Consider the following 14892-nt stretch of genomic DNA (forward strand, 5'->3'; position numbering starts at 1 on the left):
TTCAAATATACTTTCAATTTGGAATTTAGGCACAATGATTCCACAGCCAATAAGAAAAGTACTGGTCTAAATGTAGTAGTCATACTTGAAACTTTCTTGACTTAGCAGTAATTAAAGAGTAGAAATTACAGACTTCCAGTGTGTGTGTGTCACACTTTTTACAGATTGATTTTGCAGGACAACTGACTGCACCCAAATTCTGTACTGCCTTCCAAAGAGGCAAGAACTGACTGAGAAGCCAATGAATGGCTCAGCTTTCTGGGGCTTTAGCTGTAACTTGTACTGGTCTTTGAAATTATACACAAACATGATTTCAAGGATAACATCCCCCAATTTTTACTTTGACCATATCTATCATCCCAATAAAAAAAAGATCCAGTGAACCTACATCTGGCAACATTCAAGAAGGAAAGGAAGGGAGGCAGTTCAAAGCATCTGTTTACTCCATCCAAATGTATTGGATGCAGGTACTCTCAGCCTCTGTCCTTTACAATAAAGAGTAAAACCACAGAGCATATACAGCAATTAGGGCTGAGACCATCCAGATCTATCTGAAACATTTATAGACAAAAGGAAAATTTCAAAGGGAGTAGGAATTAAAAGGTTAAGGGGGGAGGGGGGAGACTGAATTTCCATGAGAAATAGTGACTTAAATTCACACAGTAAACATTTCATTGATGTTTTGTTTCATTCTGTGATTTATGATCTATAGATGCAACTTCTTAGGTTTAAGATGGCAAAGATCTGAGATCTATAATTTGTCAGATAGGGGAGGTGGACCCAAAATTATTAGATTTAACTTTCAGCAAAATAGCAAGTGATCTCTGTTTCCCTTTCTTCAACCTGAAACTTTTTGCACTTGATTTGTAATAAGTTTGTGAAGTTTTGTTATTTAGGAAGAAACCCACCAGTGGTCTGCACAGAACCTGACTGGCCTCGTCACATGGTATTACAACAAAACACTACACCCAATAAATGCATTTCTTTCAGGCAAAAACATTACAAGTGAAAATGTCAACAAAACCATTCATTCCTGTTAACTGTTCTTCAATCTGGAATAAGTAGAAATGTATGGAACCAGGAATTTTAAACAGTGTTTTTAATTGAAAATAAAGCTAAAGCATGCTTTTCAACAGTGCAAATTTCCATAATTTTGATTTACTGCTTCCATCATCACAACATAGTACACCAGCATGGCCCTTACCAAGGGCTAGACCCTAACAATTTGCATGTTGAACTACTTTGATTTTAAGTGCAAATATAGATAGTCACCTCTGATTGTCACTTGCAGTAGAAACTCTCCTGCTCTATACACAGGATGGTCTGAAAACAGAAGTTTAGAGAGATGCAGAAAAAGTAAAAGGTAATAAAATCCAAGTGCCTGAGTTCTGGTACCAAAAAGCCCTGAAATAACTTATTTTTCATTTGGGGTATTCTAACAATTCTGACCCATTTTTCTTTTCTTGGTTGCTTTTTTACTGCTCTGTCACTATAAAGAGTCAGACCATAAAATATCCTGCTATTATGAGAAATATTTTAATTGTTTTGCAAGTTTGAGGAGTCATGTTCAGACCACAAGGTAAGCAGGACAATAGTAAGAGTCACCTAATTTAAAATTCTGAGTGAGGACACAAAAAGGACTTTTCCAATTGTAAGGAGTGGTGTAAAAGTAAAATTACACCCTTTACAAAAAAAAGAAAAAAAAAGACAATATTATATTTACTTTACTTGATATATGTGAAGCAGCTGTTACCAGCATTCATTCAGGACTCCCCAATATTTCCAATAAAAAAAAAAAAATAAGTGCAACTACTCTTGGAGAGGAAATGAGGGGAGAAAAAGATACCCCACAAGAAACTTCTTGCTACCTCACTGTGTAACCATGTAAGCAACCTAACAAACTTTCACTGAATTAACAGTTACACTTTCAGGTCTGAAATCTAGTGCATAAACTTAATGGCTCATTGTAATATTTATTATTCAACCTTTTGACATTTATTTGTAGCAGTTGAATTGAGGTACCGGGTGCATTATTAGCATTGAAACAGTAAAGTGTTCCAGCTCTACCGTAATAACTGAGTTTACTTGAGTCTTTAGCCTGAAGTATAGTCTGTGGAATGTAAACCAACCCTTCTCCCACCCCTCCCCCACCCTACTAAAAAAAAAAAAAACCCGCAATGGAAAAAAAAAAAAGTAATCCGATTTCTGTCTTCAAAATGCGATAAACCAGGACTCCAAAAGAGGTGTAACACATTAATGGACTTGTACAAACCATCCTGTGCAGTTTACAACAAAAGGAAGGTATGGTTCAAGAAAATATCTTCCAAAAACGCTTTTATGAATTAAATTTCCTGAATTTGTGACTAGGTGGAAGAGGTATTGCAGAACCGCCCAGCTGCCATTTCCATATAGGATGGGCCTTGTGAGGAGGTTGGGAATCCTTAGTGGTGTTTAAGGAATACGCCGGCCACAAATCCCCATCCTTCCCAATAATGAGTGATGGTGGACAAGGAAAATTTGCCATGAAATTAAATGGCCTTTTCACTGCTGATGCTACATTGCTGGCTACCTTTTTGCGTCTGTTTATAACTGTAAAATCATCCAGTGTTCCTTCATGTGTCTCAGTTTTACCTGTAGGACGAGGACTTCTAGCTGATTTCAGATTTGGTTTGACTGGAGGTGTCTGAAGTACAGGTCGCTTTCCCAGTACTAGTGTCCGGTAATTTTTTCTCACCCTGGCACCAAATTTATATTCCCCATCCTCAGGTTTTGGAGAACCTAAAGTGCATGAAAGGCCCTGACTCTGAGCCAGTGGATTTAAGGAAGGAGTTTCTTTTTCAGGGCATGCAAAACCTTCCTTGGCTGTCGTTAACAAGGCGTCCTCCTCTTTACTTTCAGTCACACTGTAAAACTCACCCTTTGTATCATTGCACTCGCACTTTAGCTTATTTGTAATAAGGTCAGGTTCATATTCTTCATTAGCACTACTGTCTTCTACTTTGATTTTAATATTGTGCAGAAACGGCAATGTCCTGTCGCCGGTGTCAGTACAGGGATTCTCGGCTTTAGTTGTTGCTGCTACTACTGCTGTATCCACCTCGGGATAAGTTGGCGAAGAAGAGGGCAAATCCGTAGCAAATTCAGTACAAAGAGGGATTTTGGAATCTTTTTCTGAATTTGCCGCTGCTCCCGAAGAATCATTATTTAAGAACCTAGCAGCTATTGTGTTGTTATCTGCACAGTGTGTAGTAGGAGTTGCTTGTAGGCATTTCCTAGCCTCTCGGAGTATTCTTTGTTGTGGAAATGCATTGTTTGTCTTTGGGCTAGGTGAAGAGGCCCCCTCCGCCAGGCAGTTAATTGTCAGGTCAGTTCTCTTTACAATACTGGAAATTTCAGATTGTGGGAATGTAATCTCAGATACCCTATCGTTCCTTATCTCTGTGAAACAACTCCCCAGGCTGGCCGGGCAGTACACCGGAGACGCTTTGGGGGCCCAGCTCTGCAGATTCCACTCCTCGGGCGACTCCGCTTTGACACTACTCTTGAGGTCGGGAAGTCTGCCGGCATCCTCGAAAGCAGCGGGTTTGGTTGCAGCAGCGGCGGAGGCCAGATGGTACAAGAAGTTGGCCTGCGCCTGCACGCTGGGAGGCTTGCAGAAGCTGGTGCGCCTGAAACGGATGCTCTGCACTGACACTTGGCTGGAGCCGGAGCTCGAGTCCGACTCCGTGGACGAGTCCTCCTCCTCCTCCTCCGAGCTGACTTCACTGGAATCCGAGGCCCCACTGCCCCCCTCCTCCTCTTCCTCCTCCTCTTCCTCCTCCTCCTCCTCTCCCTCCTCCTCCTCTTCCTCCGAGGACACAGAGTTGCTGGAGCTGGACACACTGGAGCCAAAATCCGAGTCGTTGGCGGCATGGTCCGAGTAGGAGCTGGACTCGGAGTCGCTGCTGCAACTCTCGGGAAAGCTGCCCAGATGGGGCTGCGGCCGGTGGTGATGAGGGGGATGGTGATTCGGTTGCGGCAGCTGGGCCCGGTGGTGGTGGTGATGGTGGTGGTGGTGGTGGTGATGGTGGTGGTGGTGGTGGGGAGGCGGGCAGAAGCCGTTCACCAGATGAAACCTCTCCAGGCAAGTGGCCCCGGCGGCTGCCGCCGCCGCCGCCGCCGCCGCTGCCGCGGCCGCCGCCGCCGCCGCCTTGGCTTTGTAGGACCTGGGCAACAGCAGCAGACGGCGGGCGCCGGCGTGCGGCGCGAGCAGGCAGTCCTTGGCGCCCCCGCGCTTGCGCTTGCACCGGTAGGTCAGGCTCACCGGGCCTCCGGCGCCCGCCGTCGCCGCCGTCGCCGCCGCCGCCTTGGGCTGGGGCCCGGCCGTCGACGCCTGGTAGTAGGCGGCGGCTGCGGCGGCGGCGGCGGCGGCGGCGGCGGCGGCAGCGGCGGCGGCGGCCGGGTGCTTGCTGCACAGCAGGCTCCGAAAATAAGCAGAGTCCGAGTGGAAAGCGACGTAGTTTCCCTGGAGCGGGGCAGTTTCATAGTTTAGAGGGGGTTTGCAAGGCGAGCGCACGAGTTCCGGGTAGTGCGAGCCCTGGTATTTGCTAAAAATCTGAGGTAGATGGGCGGCTGGTCGCGCGGCGGCGGCGGCGGCCGGGCGCGGGGACTGCGCGCTGATTGGCAGGGGCCGCGCGGCTCCGCTCAGGCCCCGCCAAAGTTGGTGCTTGTCCTTCCAGAAAGCCGGGCGGGGGCCGGCGGCGGCGGCGGCGGCGGCGCGCCCTGGCGGCGGCGCCTTTGTGGCCAGGGCCCGGCCGACCCTCCTGCGCTTGGTCTTGAGGACGCGCTCAGTTTTGCAGGAGGTGTAGAGCGCTTCCACGTCTTCCCGGGAGATGAGCGTGCATTTGGCGGCGTGGAAGGCGATGCTGTTGATTGCCTTGAGTTTCCGCAACTCCTCCAGATCGCAGTGGTGCTTTTTCACTTTCAGATGATCCATGCGCTTGTGCACGGTCGTCCTCGGGATGTTTTTCAGCAGATCCGTGAAGACTTGGGAGAGGGCAAACATTTGCTTTCCTTTAATGATGAGGTAGCCGAGCCTCACGCCATCCACCTCTTCAAAACCTGACTTCAGGTCTCCCATGTCGGGCACTAAACGATCCCCACCATTTGCAGTAAATATATACGTGACGCATACATACACATGTATGTATGTTAATCCTCCACCAGATGCTGCGTGTGTCTCAAGGCATCCTGCTAATAAAATAACAAAGACTGTTATTCCCGGCGAAGGGAGTGCCAAACTCAAGGCGAAATTATTGGGGAAAAGAAAAAAAAAAAAACTATGAAATTACACTGACTTGATTCTTGCTTTTTTTTTGGTTTTCGTTTTTTTAAAAAAGAGGGAAAAAACCATCCGGTTTCTGCTCTGCCAGTGTGTTGGTCTAAGTCCCCGCTGCAGATCAGTACCTGGGCCCCTCTATTCCTTCCTTCTCCATTGGAGCACTATGATAATGGAATGTGAAGGAGAAAGAGAAAAGACATGCAGCTGCTATTCCCGCCGCTGCTTTAGCTACAAATAAAATGACAGAGTGAAGTGAGCTCGTCCGGAGACACCTTCATCAATTAATTCCCCTAAAGCCAGCGCTGATTGGACACTCCTGACAGGTGATGCAATAAAAATTGATATTCCACCCCTTCCCCCCAAAATCTCCCACTAATTAGCATACCCTTATACTGCCACCTCCCCTCCCAAAGTAAATAATACAGTCGGTATATAAATCTTTCCATTAAACTATCGGAGCTCAGAAACAGCCTGACTCACAGACTTCATCAGAAGCAGTGTGTGTACGCTTAAAAAAAAAAAAAAAAAGCCTTGTATATTCGCCTTTAAAGGAATATTGCCTATTTTTTGCTTTATTTGCATTTTACCGCTATAGCTATTATCATCTCAAAGAAAAGCATTTTTAAAACATTATCAAGCCTAAATAGATATATCCCACCCCCCTTTTCCTTTGGAAAATGGAGCTTAAGCGAAACGTGCAGAACAGCCTGGTATTTCCCTTATGGGAGTGGGGAAGGAGCCCGGCTGGGAGCTCCAAAGTTAAATCCGCGCGGTGAACCATCCCAGTACAGACTTACGTTTTGAATTTCTCTCGATTTTCCTTGTCCCCCCCGCCCCCAAATGCCTTTTTACAAACAGAAACAAAGTTATTTGACCAATGAAGCAGTTCAAGGCTCCAGCTCCGAAACACTGTAACAATTCAACTGAATTTTGGTTCCTTGCTGGGGGGTGGAGTGGGGAGGAGGTAGTTTCACGTCAGACCCATAACAAAGCATAGATAAGCCAGAAATGTGTACACTTTTCACAATTAAGCAGGCTGGATTGGAGGCAGGATGGTCCTAGAGTCCCCAGCACAGCCTTAGCCAGGGTCCTGTTCACAACAGGTCAGAATTCCATGGAGCAGATTGCTTCTGTAGCAAAGAAAAGAAAAGGTAAACCGCCCAAGGTGCTTTAAGTAATAACGATGAAAAGAAAGTGCTGATGTATGATGCAGACTGTTTCAGTGGTCTGTGATGCTTTTGGTTGGTAGTTTAAATGAATCTTCCACAACTCCCATTTTTTTCCATGAAAGCCAAGCATCTGCTTTTTTAAAAAAAAAATCACTTTGGATGAATATCAATATTGTTTAACCTCTTCTTAGTCAAATTAAAGCATATTTTGGTGTCATTTTCAAGGATATCCAAAATATTGCCAAATGAGAGCAAAGGTCTTCCCAGTCGCATCACCACGATCCCAAGGCAGTTTGTTGGCTGCTTTGAAAATTCGGCAAAATCTTCTTAACTGTTCGATGTTTGGAACTACAGCATGAATGCAGCCCAGGCATTTATATGTTTCCTTGTTCTTCCAAAAATAGACACATCCGTGTGGTTAAAAGAATAAACGGATATTTCTGAGCCTGCAGGAAAAAAATTGTACAGTAATTTCTTCCTTCACATTCAAAAGTTCCAGCTTCCCCTGCTCTGGTCTGACTAGCACAAGCAGGTATGGCTCAAAGAGAGAGGGAGAGAGAGATTAAAAACCGAAGAGTCAGACACACAAAAAGGTAGTTTGCATGAAATCTCGGCCATAGTTCCCCACCCCCACCCTCATCTTTCTTGTAATTTCCCAGGAATTTTGAAGAGAATTGGGAATTTCAAGAAGTGCATCCGGAAATTAAGGAACTCTATTTAAGAGAGTCTGTAACTCAGAGGTTGGGATTTGAAAAGTCAGCCCTGGACTACTGTTGCACTCAGCACAGATGTAATCGCCGCTCTTCAACTTAATCAATGTGTGTACAAACCGCGATGTCTAGTTCTTGCCTTTGAAATCTAAGGCTAGCATTTCCATCCAAGAAATCAGAGCTACAGCAAATTACATTTTTGTCCCTTGAATGAGAGAAGGATCATTGAATGGATCTCGTGATATTTCAGGCTTTAAACGTAACCGAGAGGCAGCAATGAACAATGCCTCGTCACAGCTAATACCATCCACCGAGTTGGCTTTCTTTTGCATCTGGATCTATCACACCGCGTATTTCTCTTTCACTTTCGCAGGAGGCAAAATGCAAGAGGTTTAAGCAGAAAGCAAAGTTTCCAGGAAAAGCAGATGCTGGTGTTTGTTTTTTAAAGTAAAATGAGCAGAGTCTTTCTATTGCCAGCGACAATAATGTCCTTTTAAAATTTCTCCTGATGCACTTATATACTGCCAGCCCTCTTCCTCTCACCCCACCGCGTTCAATTCCCCTCCCCCAGCTTTAAGATTTCCACCAAAGAGTCAAACAGCCAAGAAATAGTAAACTCACAAAACCTTTGAGAACACATTACAAAAGGCTGGCTGGAGAGTCCTATTTTTTTTTTTTTTTTTAGTTTGGCCAGGTAGTACTAGTTGTTCTCGATTCCTATTGAGGTTTTCACACACACACACACACACACACACACACACACACACGCTCACAGTCCTATTCCTCCTGCACAAGGCTACGTGATTTAGTAACCATTTCAAAATCACCTTTTCCTCTCCTTCCTCCTCTTTCACCTTTAAAATACTGGCAATATGGGTGGTTTTTAAAACTAGCATAATAGTATTTTTTAAACTAAAGTTACAATCTGTTGGGTCAAATGAAGAAAAATAAAGGCCAAGGGATTTGGGAACTGGGTCTATATATACAATTTATGTGAGTATCTTTGTATATGCACTCAGATACCTTCACATTTACACATTTTTAATACTCCTATTACACACCTTTCTTCTTGTCTAATACATTCTTTTGTTCCTTTAACTTCCCTATCAATGTGTGTGTGTGTGTGTTAAGGCGTGAGCGTGCACATTCTCGTGTGCACATGCACACACACACACACACACAGAATGTGACAGACAGCTTTCTTGTGGCCATCAGCACACGTTGCATATCCGGGGTCTTCTCCAGGCACATTGGGGGTCGATCCCGATAAAAAGATCTAGCTGAGGCCCCTGAGCGCTCACACATGAAAGGCAGGGGACTTTAAGATGGATTTGCATGCACACAGGGGATTTCGATCAATAGCTACCAACATTTATGGCTTAGATTATTAATGTGAAAGCTGGCCAAAAGAATGGGGATGAAAAATTAAAGGTGTCTGTTATCAATTATGCTTAAAGTTATGCAATAATTTACTTACTTTGCCTGGATGTGCAGATCCAGATGTATAAAGTACTATTCTTCAAAAGCCAGGGGGTTTCTTTGATAAATATGTTGACCATGTCAGCCGCCTCTACAATCAAAGATGAACCCCATTCAGATGATGGACTGTATTCAAATTCTTTTTTTTTTTTCTAAAGATATATCAACTTCTATGTTTCTGAAGCACATATACATATGTGGGGTGGATATGCCCAAATTAACATTTATGTGGATATTCATCTCCAAGGGTCCAGGGAATTACTTAACTGAGAATTCAGGCATATGTAAGATATGCACTGAGTTTGTTAATTAAATGCGATTATTTACTCAGGGAGGAATGCATAATCTACACACTATCATAAAAAGTATTTTAGCTTTGAAAACAAAGCTCTTTGCTAGAGGAAAATCCTCTGTGGCAAATACAGATAGAAATATATTAATGTCCACTTACTTCTGCATTTGTTGTAAAAAATCAGCACTTTCAGTTTTTAAAGTGATGCGCTATGAAGATATGAACATATTTGTCTTTACTTATCCTGTGTGAATGTGCTAAATTTATCTTCAAAGGTTCTATTTTGATTTATTTTCACCATATTTTATGTTTAAATACCATTGCAATTCAGTCTGACCTCTTTCCTATGCAGCGAAGTAATGCACACGGCATTTACAGTCTTTTAAATGGTTAGCTGGGAAATGCAATAGCAATTTGCAGATGTAGTTTACTAATGGGGAAAGTTCTTTTGAAAACCTGAAGGAAAACCTAAGAGTACTTTTGCATTTCTACACTACAATGTCATATAATTAAAGTATTGAAGAGCATTAAAATAATCCTTTCCCTTCCCAGCCTTCACTCATACATACATAATTTAAATGAGGAACAACCCCCCAACCTCCCACCCCACCACCAGCACCTAACTCTTCACCATATACATTTGTTTTAGTGATTGCTGGCACATTTTGTTCAAAGTGAACTCAGACAGAAAAGACTAGGGAACATCACAAAGGCCTCCACAATGTAAGTACACTGGTTAGAAGAATAAAAGAAATCCCTTGTACTGTTAGCCAAAAGTAACTATAATAAAACATAACAAAGTCTAAAATAATAATCAAGACTCATATGGCTGAATTAATTGAGGATATAGGACAATAAAATCCTGTGTGAGAGTCAACAGTTCCTTACCTAAATTTATGTCTTTTACATGTTCTTTGCTTTTGGGGAGGGGAAAATGAGAATGCAGGAGGAGGAAATGGCTAACTTGAGGATCAACTTAAATTATAACTTAGTACATTTTCTTTAATTTTTTTCTTTTTTGTCTCATTCAAACAAATCAGGGCAGGTCTCCAAAAGGGCCCATCCTTCTGTTCTTAGGCATCTGAAAATCCTGTTCTTAACAGAAGTTTGGGACACAGAGTATATGCCATGTTGTCTACTGACCCATAATCAAAATGCGGTGACCTTCCACCCTTTTTTTGCCCCCTGACCCATCTTGAATTCAATGCAGCCTTTATAAATTTGCAAATCCTTGGAGGTAGAGGGGGTTTTGTGAGCCTTTGTTCTAAAAAAGCCCTAAGAGTGTGCTTTCTAAATTAGACAAAGGTAGAGCAACAAACCCTGGCGGACAAGATTTTATACAGGTGAGCCATAGGCAACTCTTCAGATAACACATATTGCAAGCCAAAAAGCAGTTATAAACGTGGGAGACAAGAAGGTTATAGATTGCATCAAATTAGAGTATGGTACAAATCACTTTCATGATGTAAGAAATGGTTAGGCCACAATCTTCCTGCTCTCCTCATCCCAAGGGCTGTGGGGGACCCTAGTGATCATGGAAGGAATGGGGTGGGAGAGGAGTAAAGAGAGAGGGGAGGAAGACTGGGAGGGAAAAAAAGAAAGGAGCAAGACCTGATCTGAATGTACAGGCACATTCCCTTATCTTTTCTGCTATCAGCCAGTTTAAAGGACACCATAATTATGATAGTGATAAAACAATGCCTGCTTATGTGTGCTGAATAAATAAAGAATGTTTACAGCTCAAGAATCTTTTAATTCCAATTAAATGCTATCAAAGAAAAACCACTTTTCCTACTGCAACTGCCTTTCCCCCAATTATCTTGTTTTGTTGCAATATTTTCCTATGAGACACCAGGGCCTCTTACAATTGATCCTGAATGTAGAAAGAAAAAAAAAAATCTGAGAAAGTATAGAGTTCTGTGTTGGTGTATTCAATAACCCACAAACCTCAGGATCCACAATTTATTTGGGATACCCCGATTTTTGTTTATTTCCCATTAGGGAGAGCCAAACATGTAGGAACTGAAGTGATGACATTCAGTGTTGAGGCCTACCTATGGGCTGCTTAAGCCACACTGAAATTCTGAGCACCCTAGAGGGGAAAAGGGAAAGATACGCTTGTGAAGCCTGATGGTCTCTGGAAAGGGAATCCTCTGGTTCTGTTCCCCTGGCTTCAGCCCAAATTCTTCTAGGAGCCCTGGAGCCAATCACTGTCTTCCACTGCTGCAGCTACTGGGTGCACACAAAAAAGCGGGAGATCAAAAAACTCCAAGTTCGCATTTATGGATACACAAGGATCATTTCGTATTCATGACTTCAACAAATCACATTATAATCAGATTTTAAACAAGGTTTGGGGAGTAATGCCCACCAGGCTGGACACTAAACACTAACACGTATCACATGCTACCCAGGAAAGTCACTTGTTAAATTTTGGAATCACAGGGTGAAAATTGTCTTTCAACTTTGAAAAGCTCACTTTTTGCTTTAAAGGCCAGTTTTTACACAAATTCATTTCAAGCAAGTGCCTCTCTTTAAGTCATTCTGAAACGCTATAATTCAAATTTCTGTTTGCTTCCTTTCTCAGTTCCAGTAGTGTTTAAAAAAAAAAACAAACACATGGCATAGCAAACATTATGGAAAACCCACTCCTTCCGTTAAATGTCCTTACAAACCTGCCTTTTTACTCCATCTGTCTAAGCAGCACATTGCTAAGTAGAAACTTAAACAAAAAAACACACACACAGTTTCCTCAAAGAAATATCTAGTATTTCTTGGCAAATACTTTTGGTGATGTGGTACAAAAATGTAGTGGTAAAAATTTTCAGAGGATACCTAAATCTCCTGGATGCTTGCGGACCCCTTTCCTTTTGAAAGTTTAGAGCTTCCAATACCCTCAATTCTACTGGCAGAATTAGGATGGACTTAGAGGGTCCTAAACGTGACCGATTCACTAAGGCGGGGGGCTACAGCTTGCAGCAACGTGCTCGGCAACTTAATCCTACGCTAAAAGAGGGCAGAGAGAGAAAAAGAATGGAATACAAACTCTCCCGACATTCGTAGTTACTTTCAAGGTGGATTGTGTATTTTAAGGCTGATGGGAACGTCTGGTTTGGGGAGCAAAAAGAAGAGAAGGTAAGTGTTTGTCCTTGTATCCACCAGTTCCTAGAGAAACAATGAAAGAACAAAGGGAACCACTTCTCCATCTGAACATTTTCTGAATCTCCCTCTGTTTCAAGCCAAAAAGCTTGCGAGGGGATTCGCTTTACTCTACCGTAAGCAGTTGTTGCTAGGCTTGCTGAGCGAAGAGAGAAAAGTTGAGCGGCAGTGTAAATATAGACTAAATAATAATAATAAAGACTTGCTGTAGCGTATCTCCAGAGCTCCAGCCCCAGCAACTTTAGAAGTTGCTAAATGGAAGAAGGGAAAGCCCAAGAAAGAACCTTTACATTACAGATTTCAAACTCAGTCATTTAAATAGCCTTACTTGCTTTTTGAAAGGATTTCTGCGCACAAAATGTGTAGGTTACTGTCTATGGGGAAAGAGCCGGCGTACTGTTCAGCTCGAAAAATGTTCTCTATTTCTACGTGGAAAATAATTTTGTTCAAAGGAAAGGGGATTCAAGTATCGACGCTACTGTTTGCTGATAGAAGAAATGGCAGCAGTAGTTGGGACAGGAGAGGCGTATATAAATGTATTTGCTTTGGGGTACAGTGGTTATCGGCAAGTCGGCCTTTGTGGGTCTGTGTGGCTGAATAAGTGACCGAGTGCCATCGGCATTATATAAATGGATCGGTGTGTGTGGGGAGCCCCCAAAGCTGGCGAGCACGTGAAACACACATTTTTTACTGCCCCCCCAGCGGCGACCAAGCCCCCCTCCACGCCACCCCCAAATCCGTATATTACCTGCCCAGTTACAGTGACACATGTTTATGTTTATAGTCCTGGTTTGTAGTAGTGTCAAGAGCCGCAGCAAGAGGAGGGGGAGGAGAGAGGAGAGGGAGGAGTAAATGCAACCACCCCCACTTGTTGTTAAAGCAAATTTACTGCGTTATTGCAAGGCCGGTACGGGGGGGCTGGGAAATGAGTTGAGAGGAAGGGTAGAGTTGGGTAGTGTGTTGGTGGTGGAAGGCGGGGGTGGGGGGAGGGGTTAGGAGATCCGGGATGGAGCTCCTCTCTCTAGCGGCCCGGGAAAAGCAGCTCGGTCAATAGGGGAGCATGCTGGCGCGGTCGAAAACAAAAAGGTTCCTCCTGCTCGCTGCGTTCACGTGGGGGGCTCTGCAAGCGGGGCTCCAGGGCCCTGACCTCTGACCCTGGCTCCTCTCCGCGCTCTCCCGGTGCCGCGCGGCCACTTTTTACCCAGGATCCCTCGCGCCGGCCGCGCTCGTGCCGAGCTCGAGTCCTTCTTAATCCTCCATTCCCCGATTCCATCCCCTCCCCCCCCGCCGCCTCCCCTCCCCGCCGCCAGCCCCGGGGGAGGATTCTCCGGCAGGGAACCCCCGCCCCACCCCCACCCCCAGCCCGAGAGCCCGAGCCGACGCGACCGCAGTCGGGCCGGGTGGGGCGAGGAGTGCAGAACCGGCCTCCCCTGCCGGGCCGGGCCTGCGGGGGAGGGGACGGGAGGGGAGAGAAAAAGAAGGCGGGGGAGGGGACCCGAAAGGAGGGGGCGCGGCGGCCCGGCCCCGCTGCCCTGCCGTGGCCTGGACCTGTTGACTGCTATTGGTCCGCCACGTCCTGCGCCCTCTCCCAGCCCGCCGCAGCCCTGGTCCTTCCGCGGAAACGTGGGGAGGAAGTAAGGATGGCTGTTCTCTCCGCCTCCCTCCAACTTTATTTTTTTTCTTAGGAGATGAGAAAGCAAAGTAATCTCATCCGCTGCTCCATCCTGTCTCATAAAGTCCTGTCATGCGCGGGCCCGCCGCCCTCCCGGCCCCAGCTATTTAAAACCTCCTCTCTTCCTCAGACCAGCTCCCCTGCCCGGAGCCCGAGGGCCCTCGACGCCCCCGCTGCGCTTCCCCCCGCCCGGCCTGGCTTGTTCTCCAGCGAATTGTGTTGCTTCTTCCCTAGAAGCTCCCTCGTCCGCGTTCCACTTTTTTTACCGTCCCGGGAGGCGTAAGATAAAACCTCTGGTTTGCTGCATGCCGCCGGACACATTCTCTGCCCTCTCGTCAAAATGCACTTGATGGAGAGTTTAAAATAACAATATTTAAAGGAGGAAATAAAAAGGGGCGAATTCTTTTGCCTGGCTAGACGACATAAATGCATTAAAAATTTTTTAAGATAAATGTATTTAGAGTTAAAGGTTTTATGGGATTTGCTGTAGTTCCTTCTAGATTTTTGGATTTCCTGGGGGGATCTTTTCCAGAGGGAAATAGGAAATTAAAATTAAGGTGGAAGTGAGACATCTCAACCACTTCTGAAAATAAAGGAGAAATTGAGAAAATATATTCAGGAAATAGCGGGAAGGCGGCCGCAGCGAAAACTGGAGTCGCCGAAGGCAGCGCCTCGGTGTCGCAGTCGGAGGAAGGAGGGCCAGCCCAGGGCCGGGAAGCAGGCGCGCGGCAGGGCCGGCGGCGGCGGCGGGGACAGCAGCGAGCCGGGCCGTCCGCGGCGCTCGGGAGGAAGGCTGCGCCAGCAGTGCGAGCGCGACACCGCGGGCGGGGAGGGCCGAGGTGGGCGGGGGCCAGGCGCGCGGCCGGGGCCGCCGATGAAGCTGTAGTCGGGCTCAGGTCGCCCAGCCGCCCCCATTGTTCAGCCGCCGCGCAGTAGTTTGCCGAGCGCGTCCTTCTCGGGGGAGGGGTCCCGAGATCGGACTCTGCCCCCACCCCCAGCTCCCCGAACTGCAAAAGGCTCGGGCCGGGTCGGGTCGGCAAGTTTTATGATCAGTGTCGGCTGGCGAGGGGTTCCCAACTCCAGACCGCGTA

The 14892-nt window shown here is 45.7% G+C and overlaps 1 protein-coding gene across 1 annotated transcript; it reads right to left on the reverse strand.

Moving 5' to 3' along the window:
- Positions 1–1081: 1081 nt before the first annotated feature.
- SKIDA1 (SKI/DACH domain containing 1) lies at positions 1082–5119 on the reverse strand. Its single transcript, XM_081556677.1, has one exon. It carries the CDS (start codon positions 5117–5119, stop codon positions 2336–2338), a length of 2784 nt encoding a protein of 927 aa, XP_081412803.1. The 3' UTR covers positions 1082–2335.
- Between the last annotated feature and the right edge of the window lie 9773 nt (positions 5120–14892).

This window comes from Giraffa tippelskirchi, chromosome 13, assembly GCF_054371585.1.
Source record: "Giraffa tippelskirchi isolate mGirTip1 chromosome 13, T2T-mGirTip1v1.2.pri, whole genome shotgun sequence".
Classification (NCBI taxonomy): Eukaryota; Metazoa; Chordata; class Mammalia; order Artiodactyla; family Giraffidae; genus Giraffa; species Giraffa tippelskirchi.

Bases quoted from the DNA above. Each gene is read 5' to 3' on its own strand.
- SKIDA1 (XM_081556677.1), bottom strand. From the start codon at position 5,119: ATGGGAGACCTGAAGTCAGGTTTTGAAGAGGTGGATGGCGTGAGGCTC.